We start from the raw sequence: 14309 nt of genomic DNA, 5'->3' as shown, positions 1-14309 counted from the left end.
AGATAAATCAGCAATAGCTAGGACTATACAGAAGGAATTCTAAATTGAACTGTAACTCTACTAATCTTTAGAAAAAATCATTAATTTAGTGTCACAATAAAAAAGAAATCAATATAGACAAAATATTTATAATGCTGAACTTAAAAAATCCATTGTTTAGGTCAAGTTGCACAGCAAATTCATTAAAGACCTCTTTTAATTAATTAAAGCAAAGTAATATAAACTATAAGCTGTATTCAACAGTCAATATTAATGACCCATAAAGGTTTGTTTTTGAACATGATAGCAGATGGACATGCATACTAAAGTCCAAAACAGGAAACTTGCCTAGACTCCATTTTTACCACCCCTGGTTTGTAGTCATATGCCCACAGAATCATAGAATAAGCTGAGTTGGAAGGCATCCATTAGAACTATCAAGTCCCAACTCCTGGCCCAGCACAGGACACCCCAAAAGTCACACCATGTGCCTGAGCACATTGTCCCAATGCTTCTTGAACTCTCTTAGTCTGGTGCTGCAACCTCTTCCCTGGGAGTCTGTTCCAGGGTCTAACCACCTTCACTTAAGGGTGAAGGACCTTCTCTGAATATCCAGCCTAAACCCCCCCTAACTCACTTTCAGGTCATTCCCTCCGTCCGGTCACTAGAGATTAAGGATCAGTGCCTGTCCCTTCACTTCCCCTTGAGAGGAAGTTGTAACTGCGATGACATCTCTCCTCAGCGTCCTGCAGACTGAACAGACCAAGTGACCTCAGGCATCCCTCATAACATTTTCACCAACCTTGCATACCTCCTTTCAGTACTCTCCAATACTTCAATGTATATTTAATATTGTGGTGTCCAGTGGCAGCAGTAGGTGTAATATATTAATATAAACTGGCTTTATTCATTCCAGTTGCTGGATGAGTGATATGGGAAAGAAAAAAATGCATTTCTGCTTCAATCTATAATTTTAACAGAAAATGCAGCAAAAATAAACTTATTTTTAACAACTCTGAGTTTTTGGTTTGGGATTTTTTCTTTGTTTTCTTTTTACAGAAAAGTAGTATATTCATATAGAATAACTAGGTGTATCCTTTGTGATCTTTAACATCTACTCATCAGAATTCACCTTGGTGCATGTGTTCAGAAAATTCAAAACACAATAATTGCCATGCAACAGACACTCACACTCCTACAGAAAACAGCATAGCTTTTTTTCCATCTCAAATGAGAAAGCAGTTGAAAATCTCATTTTCAAAGTATAGTCTGTAGAATAATTTCTAGGCATATGTTAAGTTCCATTAAATTATTAGTGACTTGCACACTTTATGTAAGAGAAGAAAATCTTGAAAAAGTACTTGTAGTACTGTACTTAACAAAGACGAATCGCTTCGATAAAAATGAAAATGAGGTATCCTGGTATTGGAAACTATACCTCTATCAATTGTGCCAAATTTTCCCATTCAGACATAGCTCTGAACACTAAGAAATTAGTATTTTAGACCACTCTTTTCTTAATATTTATTGCCAGAAATATATATTTGGCTTTATACCAAAACCTGAACAGTAAAAAAAAAAAAAAAAAAAAAAAAGGTGCAACTAAATAGATGCAGCAGAAAAAAAATCTGTCTCAAAGCATAAGCAAAATCTCCTCTGATACATCCATACCACCTTGAAGTTTTAGATCCTTCTGAAATTACTTTTAAGTCTTTTCATTACTTTGACAGGGAGGGAAACGGGGAATATCTAATGACTGCTTTCTGGGAATGTTAATGATCTTGAATATACAACATCTCTCTGCTAAGATGCACATCCATAGTTTACTAGCACACAAATGGACACACTCCAAGAGCATGCTACTTCAATCAGGCAAAAAAAAAAATTCAAGGGGCATGGAGTGGCTTGTCAGAGCACCATAATCAAACACAAGTTAGAAAGTTTTTGCTTGAGGAGGTAATATATTTGATGGATGTTACCTACAAAACTTGTGTCATAGTCTCCTCACGAACTTCTGAATATGCTTAACTAGCTTTATGAAGGCCATTGATTTAAACTGAATGTGGAGAAGAACTTTTTTATTGTGAGGGTGTTGAGGTACTGAAACAGGCTGCCCAGAGAAGCTGTGGATGTTCATCCCTGGAAGTGTTCCAAGACCAGTCTGGATGTGGCTTTGATCAACCTGGTTTAGTGGGAGGTATTCCTACCCACGGCAAAGGAATGGAAATGGAGCATCTCTAAGGTCCCTTCCAGCGAACTGAATCTAACCAGGATGTACTAATTTGAAACACACGAGGCCAGGCGGAACTACCACATCTGTGCTGCAACTACAAAAGCTCACCAGCTTCGGCTGAACGAACCACTAGCATTTCGCTAATGCAGGCTGAAAAAATTTAAACCAGCTAAAAACCAAAGTAGAAGCATCCCTTCGCACCGTGGCCCCGGAGCGGCGCTGGCTGAGCGCACGCCGTACCGGCAGCTTTGGCGCTTTACCTGGCAGGAAGGGCTGAGGGAACAAGGTCACAACAGAGCTCCAGCAGCAGCGCCCCGGGGCCGCTCCGGGCTGCCGGGGCGAGCGCGGCCGCCGGGAAGCGCCGGGAAGCGCAGGGAAGCGCCGGGACGCACCGGGAGGCGCCGGGAAGCACCGGGAGGCGCAGGGAAGCGCAGGGAAGCACCGTGAGGCGCCGGGAAGCGCCGGGAAGCACCGCGCCGTTTCCAGGCGCCGCAGGCAGGGACGCGGCCGCCGCGCCGCGCCCTCACAACGGCAACTTCCGGCCGCGGCGGGAACGTCATCGGCGGCGGGCCGGCCGCGTCCTGGCCGCTCTGGGTCCCGAAAATGTAATGTGCATGTAGGAAATTAAAATCACCGCCTGACGTGAGAGCCAGATGGAGGTGTGCATGGCCTCAGTTTCGGGGCAGCACATCCTTTACTCGTATTATCAAGAGAAACAAAGAGGTAAATGACTTTGAGAGACCCTAGGACAGAAATCACGCCGTAACAACGTTACCATTTCCCTTCCGGGCGCCTCAGTGCACAAAGGGAAAGGTTTCTTTGAAACAATTTCAAGACCCAGATGTAAATATATATGATGTCAAACAAGAGCAGCATAAGCGAGTGAGAGAATAAAATCCACCCCACCATAGCTTAGAAAAGCGGACAATAGCAGTAACATGTAAGTGGTATATCCTTCAAGGTACCAACTCAAGTTTTAATAAAAAGAAAAAAAACCTCTGTAATATTTTCACCCCTAGAGAAAAAGACTTAAAACTTAATTGCTAGTTTCTGACTTGATTTATGTAATTGGCTTTTACTGATGATTTTTCTGCTTCTCCATCATGCAATTACTCTAAATGCCTAGTGCCAGATTAAATAAGTTCTTTGCCCAGGTTCACAAAAATAGATTTCATTATGTTGCAGTTCTGTTAATAACAGTGTGATTGGGGTTTTTTTGATCAAAAATACAGAGTGAAGAGGATGTCCTCTCTGCTGTTGTCTGATGAGTAGTCAAAAATTAATATGAAAAATGGCCTCAGCTAATGAAAAAACATAAATTATGTGATAATATGAAAGGAGAGACCTAGCATCATATTTGAATGTTGTGATAGGTTATGGCAGTATAAAAACTTGAAAAATTCTGAACCAGTAATACTAGCTTATCTGCCCAAAATGTTGCTGCACACATGTAGTTAAACAAACACCTCTCCTTCCTCCCAGACTGAAAAATACATACCATATATAGAACCATCTGTAGAATTATTTCAGTTGGAAAAGACATCTAAGATCATCAAGTCCTACCATTAGCCCAGCACTGCCACGGCCACCACTGAACCATATCCCTAAGTGCTGCATCTGTATGTCTTTTAAATACCACTAGGGATATGGACTTTTACCCCAAGTGATCATTCATTTTTACATAGGAAGAAAGTTTTTTATCTCTCTTAATATATTGACAATTTTATATTTTTTTCATGAGAAAGTTGATGTTGAGGATATGAGCTTTTCTTCCTCCAAGAAAAGCAAACAGATCTGACTTGTTTAAACCATCAGAAAAATGCAGTTTTTTCTTGCTTAACACAGACGGGGTAAAATTTTACAGTTAAAGTTTATAAAACCACATTTTGCATTTAAGGAGGAGAGAGCCTAGAACAAATCACAACTTGCTCTGTGGCAACTGCAGTGGGTGTTTTAGACCTGACTTGAGTTTCAGTATCAAAACTGAAAGGGATAAGATGATTCTTCCTTCTCACAAGGACTTACCTTTATGTTGAAGTAGCACAGAGGGGAACTGGCAGAAAACTGACCTGTAAAACTTGTGCATCAGGCCACACACCAAAGATGAAAAATTGAGCACAAAACGACTAGGTCTTCCCCTGTGAAACAGTGTATAGAGTAAATTTTTGTGCCATACTATGACTTGCAGGAGGTGCTATGTGGGGCCATCACACAGGACTAAACCCAGAGAGAGATGACAGGCAAGTTAATTTTTGATGCAGAGCTAGAAGTAGACACAACAGGATAAGCAGGCTGTAAGAAAGAAGGTAGTGGATTTATTTGATTTTGAGATCTTCACTTTGGAGAAAAGTATTTGTGGGGAGGCTGGCAGTGGCTGATGTACTTACTAAGGAGGTCAGCTGACAGAAACAGGAGAGGATGGCATAGTGGCTTGAAATACTAGGTGAGGAGGAAGCTTAATGCCGACTGGTAAACAAGCCAGGAGAGAATAGATATGGAGAAGGCAAGGGAAGTAATATAGTCTGAATTAGTATCAGTCCTAGTTAGAAAACAAAACCAGTCAACCAACCAAAAAAAAAAAAAACAAAAACAAAAACAAATACAAACAAACAAACAAAAAATCCAAAAAACACCTCCACCAAACCCAGGAGTTAATGGTGACTAAGTAGCAAGTAAGGCCTTTGTTACAGACTTAAGAAAATAAAACACTCCGAGTTGTTGTATGCTGGGGGAAGTCAACACATCAAGCAAGGGGCTGGTGAGTACCCGGGTAACATGGGCAGCTTTTGGGCCGGCAGCAATAAGGGATGAAAAGTCCGGCAAGGGAACGGCTCTCTAACGGAGCTCGTGGGGCATGAGACACACAAAGGGTCCCGCGGGGACATCGCACTCGCCCACTTTGGGAAGGAGACTGGCGCTCATTAACCGCGCCAACCTGTCAGTGGCTGAGCAAAGCCCATTCCCGCGTGTGCGTGGCGATCCTCAGCTCGGCTCGCACCGCGGCCGAGGGCGGTCCCACAGCCGCGCCGCTGCGGGAGCTCCTCCTCCTCTTCCTCATCTTTTCTTCCTCCTCGTCCGCGGCCGCTCCGCCCCGACCGGAGGAGGAACGAACCACTTTTCCGACTGCGGGGAGAGGGAGCGAACGAGACTTTTCCCATTGGTTTCTCCAACCCTGCCTCGGGTCCGGCGGGCTCTTTCCTCCCGTGGCTGCCCGCATTCCTCCAGGCGTGGAGGCGGGAGCCGAGCCGCCTGTCTTACGACGGGGCGCTCGCCAAGTCCTCGGCGGCGCTCCGGAGCTCCCCCGCCACCACGGCGCGGCGTGCGCGATGGTACGGGCCCGCTGGCGGGAGGAGGCGGCGCGGCCGTGTTTCCCGCGGCGGGCGGCGGGCCGGACGCCAGCACGGTTGGTAGCGGCGAGCTGCACCGCCGCTGGTGAAGCGGACGGCGGGCGGGTTGGGAGAGCGAAAGAGAGAGAGAGAGCGAGGGAGAGAGAGAAAGAGAAAGGGGGGCTCAGGCGGTAGCGGGAGAGAGAAAAAAAAGGATGGATAGGGGAGAGGAGGGCGGGCGGAGTTACTGCTCCGCGCGCCCCCTCCCTCCCCCCGCTGCCCCCCGCAGCGCTCTCGCGCCATCGTGCCCGCGTGCGTGAGGGGGCGAGCGGCCGCTGGGGCCGGGGGAGATCGGGACAAGGTGGCGGGCGGCTGTCCTGGCCAGGCGGCCTGGCCGTGCCCGCGGGCGGGCGCTGACGCTGCAGTGCTCAGGGGGTCTTTTTGCAGGGGTGGAGGGCGGGCACGGCACAGCGCGCCCCAGCCGGGGGCCGCCCGCCCTTGCTGACGTGCCTTCTTGTGTTGCCCTTCTCTGCTCTCTCCCGCCCAGTGTGTTTATCCCGGCAGCGAGTGGCACCTCGTGTGGCTGGCAGTGCCTCGGTGATTGCTGGAGGTGCAGAGCCTTTCCTTCTCCGAGCCCGGCTCGCCAGGCGGCAGCGGGGCGTTACGTCGGTGAGAAAACATGAGCCGAGATTTCAAACCCGGAGACTTGATCTTCGCCAAGATGAAAGGTTACCCCCATTGGCCGGCCAGGGTAAGGCTCCCCCTCCTCCCCCTGCCCCGTTCTCTGCGGGGTGCGCTCACACACCTGTGCTGAGCAGCACCTCCAGCTCCGCCTCCTGTGAGGGAGGATGTGGCTGGGCTCCCGGTGTAGAAACAGCTTTGCAGTCACATTGTAGATCCGTACTGTAGAAAGTAGCCCTCTCAATGAGTCATTAGTTGTCCTAATTTGTGTAGCGCGCCTTTACGGGATGAAGACTGCTGTATGGTAGCCTGATACTGGAGCATGTGCAGGCCCCTGGAGCTGTTCAAGAAAAACACGAATTTATTGCAAGATTACTCCCAAGTGGGCTATGTCTACTGTACTTTCTGTTAAATAGGCTATGTGTATGTGGTAACTTGTTACTTTTTTGTGTTCTCTGTGCTCCAGTGGAAAAGGCATGCCAAGTTCTGGGACTGCTGTAGGTCATAGTGGGAATGGAGTTTAAAAGGTATTTAGGTGAGATGCTGACTTAGGAATTGGAGTTCTTGTAAAGTTTATTACCCTTTTAGTAGTACTTCACGTTTGGCCTTCCACAAGTTATCAGGTCAGCCATAAGGGTAGGAAGTCTTCTTGTTGCTTTTCCTTAAGGATGAGCAGTATATGGATGAAATTTAATTGTGCCTTTTGCCTGTAACACATTGTAATCTCTCCTTTTAAGAGAAGTGGTCGTGTGAAAAGTATCTCTGTAAACTGAAAGTAATGTAATTTTCTGTTGTTGCTAATACTGATTTTGATTCTGCTATATTTTTTTACATACTGTTAGAAAGATATCTAAGTTCCTGCTTTATTTTCTGTAGCTATTTTATTCCCATTTTAATGATTAATTTTTATATATTTCCCCCTAACCGTTCTTGACTCTTACTTGATTTGAATTATAATAGGCTGTGTTTTTCTTAGGTGGATGAAGTTCCTGATGGAGCAGTAAAACCACCTATGAATAAAATGCCTATTTTCTTCTTTGGCACCCATGAGACGTAAGTTCTTTATATTTCAGTGTTGTATTTTTTTCATTTTAAAGTGCTGTGGCAAAAAGTTATCTTCTCTGAATGTAGTGTATTGCAAGCTATTGTATTTATTAGCACATGTTCCTAAATTGATCTGTTTTGTCAAGACATGATTCTGTAACATTTACTTAAGCTCTTCAAGGAACCATAACCATAACATGTATACTTTGCTCATCAGAAAAAAAAAAAATAGTACCCACAGTGATGTGGCTGATGGGTTTTTCTTTTTATCTGTAATGAGTTTAATTATAGTCCTGTATATCATCAAAATTCTCAATACTATATTCTCAAAGAAGTGAATTAGGCAAAATTTGAGAAATGGACAACTAATCATGTACTGGAGTTGTTTTTATTGTTTGGTATATTGAGTTTCTTCTGACGAGGTTTTGGGTTTTGGATGGTATTATGTTTATGAGATCTAGAGAGACATGAGGAAGTACAGTTAGCTTCATACCTATCAACCTGCAAAATACTGGTCTTTGGGTACTTTGAGCAGTGTTTTGTGGTGATACAGTACTTGCTTTGCGAGACTGTATGTCTTCCACTGCTGAATTTAATAGAAAAAATGCTGCTGTTTATGTAGTTATGTGTTTTTGAAAATTACTGTGTTGCCTTTTATCATGACTGGTTGTGTTACTGTAGATCGAAGGCATAATGAGATTTGGTGCTCCATTTTTTGAGTTGCTAAAAGAAACCCAAGCTGTTTAAACCTGTATTGGTGTGCTTTTAATTCTTCAGTTTTTCTTAAAAAAAGTCAGACTGAAGTTCTGTGCAAAAGTTGCCATTATTCATATTTTGTGGAAGGATCTCGCTAGTTTTTATCTTACTAAATGGATTGAAATTGCTTTGTATCCATCTTTAGCAAGTAAGTGTCTTGCTAAGATGATACATTGTCCTGTTGAGTGAAAGACTAAGCTGTCCCACTGTTGGCATTACTTGTTATTATTTTTCTTAAAAAGCTATTTCTGTGATGAAAAAGATAGCTATATGCTTGGCCCATGTAATTTTTTTTAACTAATCTTTCAATAAATCTTTCCATGACAAAATTTTTTGGTTTGATTGAAATTTTTGTGTGTGTAATTTTGTGGGTAAGGAAGTGTTCTTGGAATTTGATTCAAGGTTGCAAGGTTTGTCTTGTCCATTTTTTAATTATCATTTAAAATGTGTTAGGTTACCTTTTTTTTCTTAAATTTTTCACACAACCAAACTTTTTGTTTGGCAACTGCAACACAATGCTCCTTTGGTTCTGTTATTGGTGAAGTGTGTGTCATTGTGGATTGCTGTGGGGTTTTGTACAGTTGTAAATAAGTTTGGGGATGCAGGTTGAATGTAAGGGAGACAGAAATAACTCCTCATCTAAAGCTTTAAAAACACCTGTGCAAGTTTTGAGAAGTTTTATGTCCAACTTCAGATTCAACTTAGGGGTCTTAAGAGATGTTTGCCTTTGAAAGGTTTGGTAATTGGGGGCTTCTTTTTCTAGTTTGTATGAGTAATTTGAAATGTTTGTTCCTCATTCTGGTGTAGTTACTAAATAAAGCTTTTCGGCGATCTGGTTTTTGTTAGGCTCTAGGTTCCAGGTTGCTACATTTCAGAAATCCATAGAATACCAGTGAAACGTTTTGCCTCTGTTTCACACACTTGCAATGTATGATGTTCCATGACTCAGCTGTCTCCTGGTGTTTGTTAGGCATGTTGTTTATCTTAAGATCTGTAGAGTGATAATAGGTGAAACTTTCATAGTTCTTGGTCTCACTTACTCCTTACAGCAGATACCTATAAATTACAATAGGAAGGAACAGATCAGGTGACAGAGGAGACTGATGTTCTATGATGTGTAATTTTGTTTAGGTTTTTAGCTATAAATAGTGAATTCAATGATCCATCAGGAATTATGTAGCGTTAACAATGTCTTGTACTTTTTTTCATGGGAATTAAAGTAAATTTGATAAACTTGTTTTGTGCTGTGCTTTTCACAGTTAAGACTTACACATTGTGCAAAGTTAGATACTCTACCCTCAGCATTTTAGTAGGCTTAATATGTGTAGTCTATCTTATTGTAAGTAGTGGCAACTCTGAAAACTCATATGACAAGTTTTTCATGCTAAAAAGTCCTGTATAGAGGATGACAGGATTTCAGGCTGTGTGGATGGTTACAGCAGGAAAAAGCAACCATGGGAAAAAAGGAAAGCAAGACTGGTTTGGGAATAATTCTTGCTAGACTTTTAGAAATAATATAATTGAGTTTATAAAATTACTGTGAGTAAATCTGTACTTCACAGTTTTTTGATTTCTCTTAAGTTTTGTAAAAAAACCCAACTGAATGTGTTTCTATCTAGGGAGAGTAATAAGTAATAAAATGAATACTATTTCAATAAACACTTTATTTGGATATGTTGTGGCAGTAGATCATATCAGTACAAATTTTGATTGGTCACAGACAAATAGGTTACAGTGAACTCTAGTTTCTGGACTTTCTTTGTTAGGGTAATCTCTTTTCATTCAATTTTTCTTGTTCCTTTTTCTTTATTGGCACATGAGGACTAAACTGCAGCAGCCTAGTTAGCATCATGACCTTTTCACAGTAGCTCTTCTCAGGTGTTTTTCAATGCCTGACAATGGGGCGAAGGCTTAGAGACTGAAAAAAATGCTTACTTTTAGAGAATAGGGAAGAAGAGAGGCAATTTTTTCCCCATTTTTGTCCCTCCCAGTTGCTCTGTCTGCCTCCCCATCTTTTTTGTTTGGGTAAATAAGCTTGGCAGGTGCAGGTTTCCCACACTGGCTGAATCCTCACTATGGTCTCTTGCCAAGAGGTGGGTGATTTGCAGTCTCAGCTGACAATGGCTTACTTATTACTTGGTGCACATAGTTGAGTGTTTACAGCTGGAGTAGAAAATGCTTAAGCTTACAATGAGAGGCTATGTTTTTTCTTTTTTCTCTCCTCCTTTTATTGGCATATAAGTCTGAAGTAGCTGCTTTTTTTTTTTTTTTTTTAAGATTATGAAGGAAGTAGTGGCGTGGAACCTAGAAGTATCTGTTTAACTTTACCATGAGCTGGTACTTCATAAAGGAAGTGTCTGCAATTTTCAAGTAGTTGGATGTAACATAATTGCAATTAACACAATGTCTAGGCATGGATTTAAACTGAGAATGTACTACCAAAGAGTACATTTTTCTGTTAGCAGCAGGTAGATTGGTACAGTGAAATCCTAACTTTAAAAGGCTATGAAGGTAGAGCAGAAATGGCATAGTCTTTGATGCTCTTCAGCATAAGCCAAAATATTAGTTTTCAGTATTCCCTTCCCTCAGTAAGGAGGGAAGTTCCTATTTGTGGTGGTAGTAATGGAGAACTTGGGGTGTTGCAGGCCGAAGTTTAGTAAACTAAGCACTCTAGTACAATGGTTGTTATAGTACTAATGACTTTAGTATTTAATAACACTTGGTGCTTACTTCTTTGAAAATACAAACCAATTAAAATGTGAATTTTGTTTTTTCATTCCTTAAGGGCATTTTTGGGGCCAAAGGACATATTCCCTTATTCAGAAAATAAGGATAAATATGGCAAACCAAACAAAAGAAAGGGTTTTAATGAAGGCTTGTGGGAAATTGACAATAATCCCAAAGTGAAGTTCTCCCATCAGCAGGTAAGCTATGCAGACTCTAAAAATCTTTGTTGCTTTGGGGGGAGTGGGGGAGGAGGGGAAATGCAGTAAATGTATTCCTGAGAGTAATAGAGTAATGATTTATTGCTGTTGTGTAACTGCAGGTAAGACAAAATTTAATATATTTTAAATACTGTTTGTTCTCAGTGTCTAGTATCAATAGCATAAGAAGAGATGGGGGTTGTTTAACTGGAGATATATTCCTGAAATACCTTTATTATTGTGTGACTGTGCTTGAAAAGTAGTGGGTTTTTTGGGGTCTCAGTCACTCTGCCCTGTGTATTCTAAAACCAAATACCTGTGTTCACAAGTATCCTTGTAAGATTTCAGTACATGTTCTCCTAGTGTGCAGTATTTTAATTCTAGCAGTTGGAAGCAATGTGATGTTTGCCTTTTAGCCCCTGCCACAATTCAATTTTTATCCATCAGTAGTTCCTAATTTCTTGCCCGTTTGTAAGATTTCCAAGCTTAAACCAGGGCTATGCAATGCTACCCATAAAAGGACCCAAATTTAATATGAGACAAATTCTCATGCTCGTTTTGTCTTTGCTTGCTCTGGACATTCTATAAGCTTTTAGTTTTTTTGCTATGTACACTGAATATGTACTGACCTTGTCTCCATTGGGTCTTCTAGGCAATGCTGCAATAATAACAAAAAGAATTGCTGCTTTCTGCTTTTGTTTGCTGTTTTTGCACAACATGCCAGGTTGCCGTTTCAGCACCAATTAATTCCTGCTTCATAAGATACCCATGTTACTGTGTTTCTAGTTTGAAGGAGAATATAGATAAAGACTTAAGGAGTTTCTGAAGTGTTGTCAGGACATCATATATTCCAGCTGTGTACTTTCTCCTTTGGGATATGGAGAGACACTAATCTCCATATCACAGTGGGAAGGACTGTAGTAATAAGAGACAGATTCTTTCTGCTACTGTAAGATAAACCTTTTCATTGTCCTTATTGTGGCAATTGAAAAGAGATGCTCTGTGGATGCCTGAGGCAGTCATGAGCTATACCAGTTATTCTAACTAAGTTAATCTGGGTATAAATAATAAACAGTAAAAATTTTGTCTATTATTCTGTTTCACTGCAGAAATCAGTCACTTCAGTTAAGCAGTGCTTTCAGTAGCATCTGAGACATTCATAGATACATCTCCAATTGGGAAAAGACACAAAACATGTTGCTGAGAGATAGGTGCAGACTGTTTTCTTAGTGTAACAGCTTTTCTGCAAGATAGTCCTTTTACATTTTGAGTTCCATTCAGGTTCTTCCACTTCAGTGGCAGCACTTTTCACTCTGTCTTTCTTGGTCAAGTTCTGTCTAGAGCAATTGGGTTGTTCTTTGCAGTTTTTTTCCTATTTCTTTACTGCAAAGAAAGAAAAAGGTTTTTTTCCCACAGGTCGTATTTAAATCCTGTTCCTCTGGGAGAAGAAACTTTGCTTAGTAGGGGTGTTTTAGCTGGAGTCCTGCATCCAGTTCTGGCCTACTCAATACAAACTAGGGAACATACTGGACAGAGACCTGTGGAAGGCTATGAATATGATGGACTGGAGCATTTCTGTTGTGAGGACGGGCTCAGACAGCTGAGACTGCTCAGCCCTGGTGAACTTATATGGAATCTCCTCAATTTAAATAAATATGTTAAACAAGGGTGCGAAGACACTGGGTCAGACCCTTTTTGAGGGGTTTCCAGTGACAGGACCAGAGGCACAAACACAGGAGGTTTCCTTTGAATATAAGGGAGCTTTTTTTTTCCTGTGAGGGTCACTGAGCACTGCTACACATTGCTTAGTGAGGTTGTGGAGTCTCCACTCTTGGATATACCTAGAAATCTGGACATGGTCCTGGTCAGCCAGCTGTAGGTTTCCCTGCTTGACCAGGAGGGTTGGATCAGTTTGAATTACAGAAGAAGTGAAGTTAAGCAAAGATAAATGCAAATTTTGAATTTTTTTGAATTTGAATTTGTCCTTCAACTGTAAAATGGTTTCCTTTTGATAGTCTTGTCCTTCTACTCTGTGCTAGGCATTATTAAAAGCAAGTTTTACTTTAAGCAAATCAAGCACTTTAGCCAGGGCCTTTTGTTTTTACTTGTGGGTGGTCCTTGTTGGTGCTAATAGAACACATCTGCAAAAGGCTATATTAAAGATGAGTAGGAAATTTTATGTTGGGGCATGCAGCAAGTATGGTCAGAGGGGGAAATGGGTGATCATGTGAAGGTTTAGGTAAAGATGAGCTTTTACTCTGGATACAAGATTATATTAAAGGGGCAGACTTGTCAGCTCTTAGTATGGAGGCATTCACTTGGAATTTTTTCCTTGTTTTTGTCTTTTTGCTGGACATATGTCCCAGTATGGTTGTGTCCCCTAAGTCATCCACCACCCTAACATGGAAGTGCAGAAATTCAAATATACCGGGATCAAGATTAAGTGACAAAAGAGGTCAAAGGATAGTGATCAAAACTGTTACTCAGTTTTATTCACTGTCAAAGAAGTGAGCAAGGAAGAAAATAGAAAAGTAGGGAAAAGCAAAGAATTACAGAAAGTGAGATAGTCACCATTAGGAATCTGTGGCATCCTGTGAAGGTCCTTCTTTCCTTTGTTAGTGGGTAGAGCTCTGTTGGGACATGCTGCCCACTCATTTCTGTCTTGGCTGAGCACTGGTTTGAGGCGCTGGCTTAGCAGTTTCACTGCAGCAGGGGGGCCATGACAATGGCACATTGTCCTGGGGTGGCTTTATGATGCTGAATTGTATCCCCATTCATCTGTTTAGCTCAAAAATAATAACCTTTAGAATGGGTTCAGAGAAGGAGGCAGAGGGGAATTTTGCCTTAAACCAGGACACACATGCATCAAGGTTCATCACATTGCTGGGATACACCTCGTCCCTGGCAGTGGCGCTGCCATGGATGGTCATGGTGTGTTGCTGCGCCACATCTTCAGCTGCAGGATGTTCTGGTGCCTGGGTGTCGTTGTTCACGCTGTCAGCAGCTTAGGCTCAAGAAGCTGCAATCTGCTTCTGCTTTGTAAATGCCAGTATTCGCTCTGATGGACCCAAGCAGTGGCAAAATGAGTTGTTTGCTAGCAGATCTCCACTGCATTTTTTGTCTTAGTAAGGCCTTCTGAGAGCTGTACTTTGTTTCATTGCCAGAACTGGAATGTTCTAAGAGCAGTATAGATACTTTGCAGATGTTGCTTGTAACTGCTAGTAAGGGAATTGGAGATTGGAGGGTAGAAAGGACATTATAGATTGGGCTTAAACCCAAACCCACTTCCCCAGTGGGGGTGGGGGGAAAAGTCAGGGGAGTTCTGCCTGCTTTATTTGAAGTAGAATATGAGAAGGAGAAAGCCAT

At 42.0% G+C, this 14309-nt stretch overlaps 2 protein-coding genes across 17 annotated transcripts in view; one reads left to right on the top strand and one right to left on the bottom strand.

Annotated features, from left to right (window-relative positions):
* CCDC171 (coiled-coil domain containing 171) overlaps positions 1-2780 on the bottom strand; it is a 163502-nt gene extending 160722 nt beyond the window's left edge. For 8 of the 14 annotated variants that reach the window (XR_012053021.1, XM_072922341.1, XM_032744508.3 and 5 more), the window contains exon 1: positions 2473-2779. The gene's annotated coding sequence lies outside the window, so the exon portion shown is untranslated. Of the gene's footprint in view, positions 1-616; positions 733-2472 lie in introns of all 14 variants that reach the window. The other 6 variants (XM_072922344.1, XM_041711376.2, XM_072922343.1 and 3 more) reach the window with 2 other exon arrangements.
* A 2547-nt stretch (positions 2781-5327) lies between these two features.
* Positions 5328-14309, top strand: part of PSIP1 (PC4 and SRSF1 interacting protein 1) — a 32426-nt gene continuing 23444 nt past the window's right edge. The window contains exons 1-4 of one of the 3 annotated variants that reach the window (XM_030258813.4): positions 5328-5541; positions 6086-6289; positions 7196-7272; positions 10805-10943. In XM_030258813.4, the coding sequence (XP_030114673.1) occupies positions 6218-6289; positions 7196-7272; positions 10805-10943 (288 nt within the window). In that variant the 5' untranslated portion in view covers positions 5328-5541; positions 6086-6217. Of the gene's footprint in view, positions 5645-6085; positions 6290-7195; positions 7273-10804; positions 10944-14309 lie in introns of all 3 variants that reach the window. The other 2 variants (XM_002193023.6, XM_072922346.1) reach the window with 2 other exon arrangements.

Source organism: Taeniopygia guttata, chromosome Z, assembly GCF_048771995.1.
Source record: "Taeniopygia guttata chromosome Z, bTaeGut7.mat, whole genome shotgun sequence".
NCBI classification, from domain to species: Eukaryota; Metazoa; Chordata; class Aves; order Passeriformes; family Estrildidae; genus Taeniopygia; species Taeniopygia guttata.
This window is presented reverse-complemented; position numbering and strand designations above follow the sequence as displayed.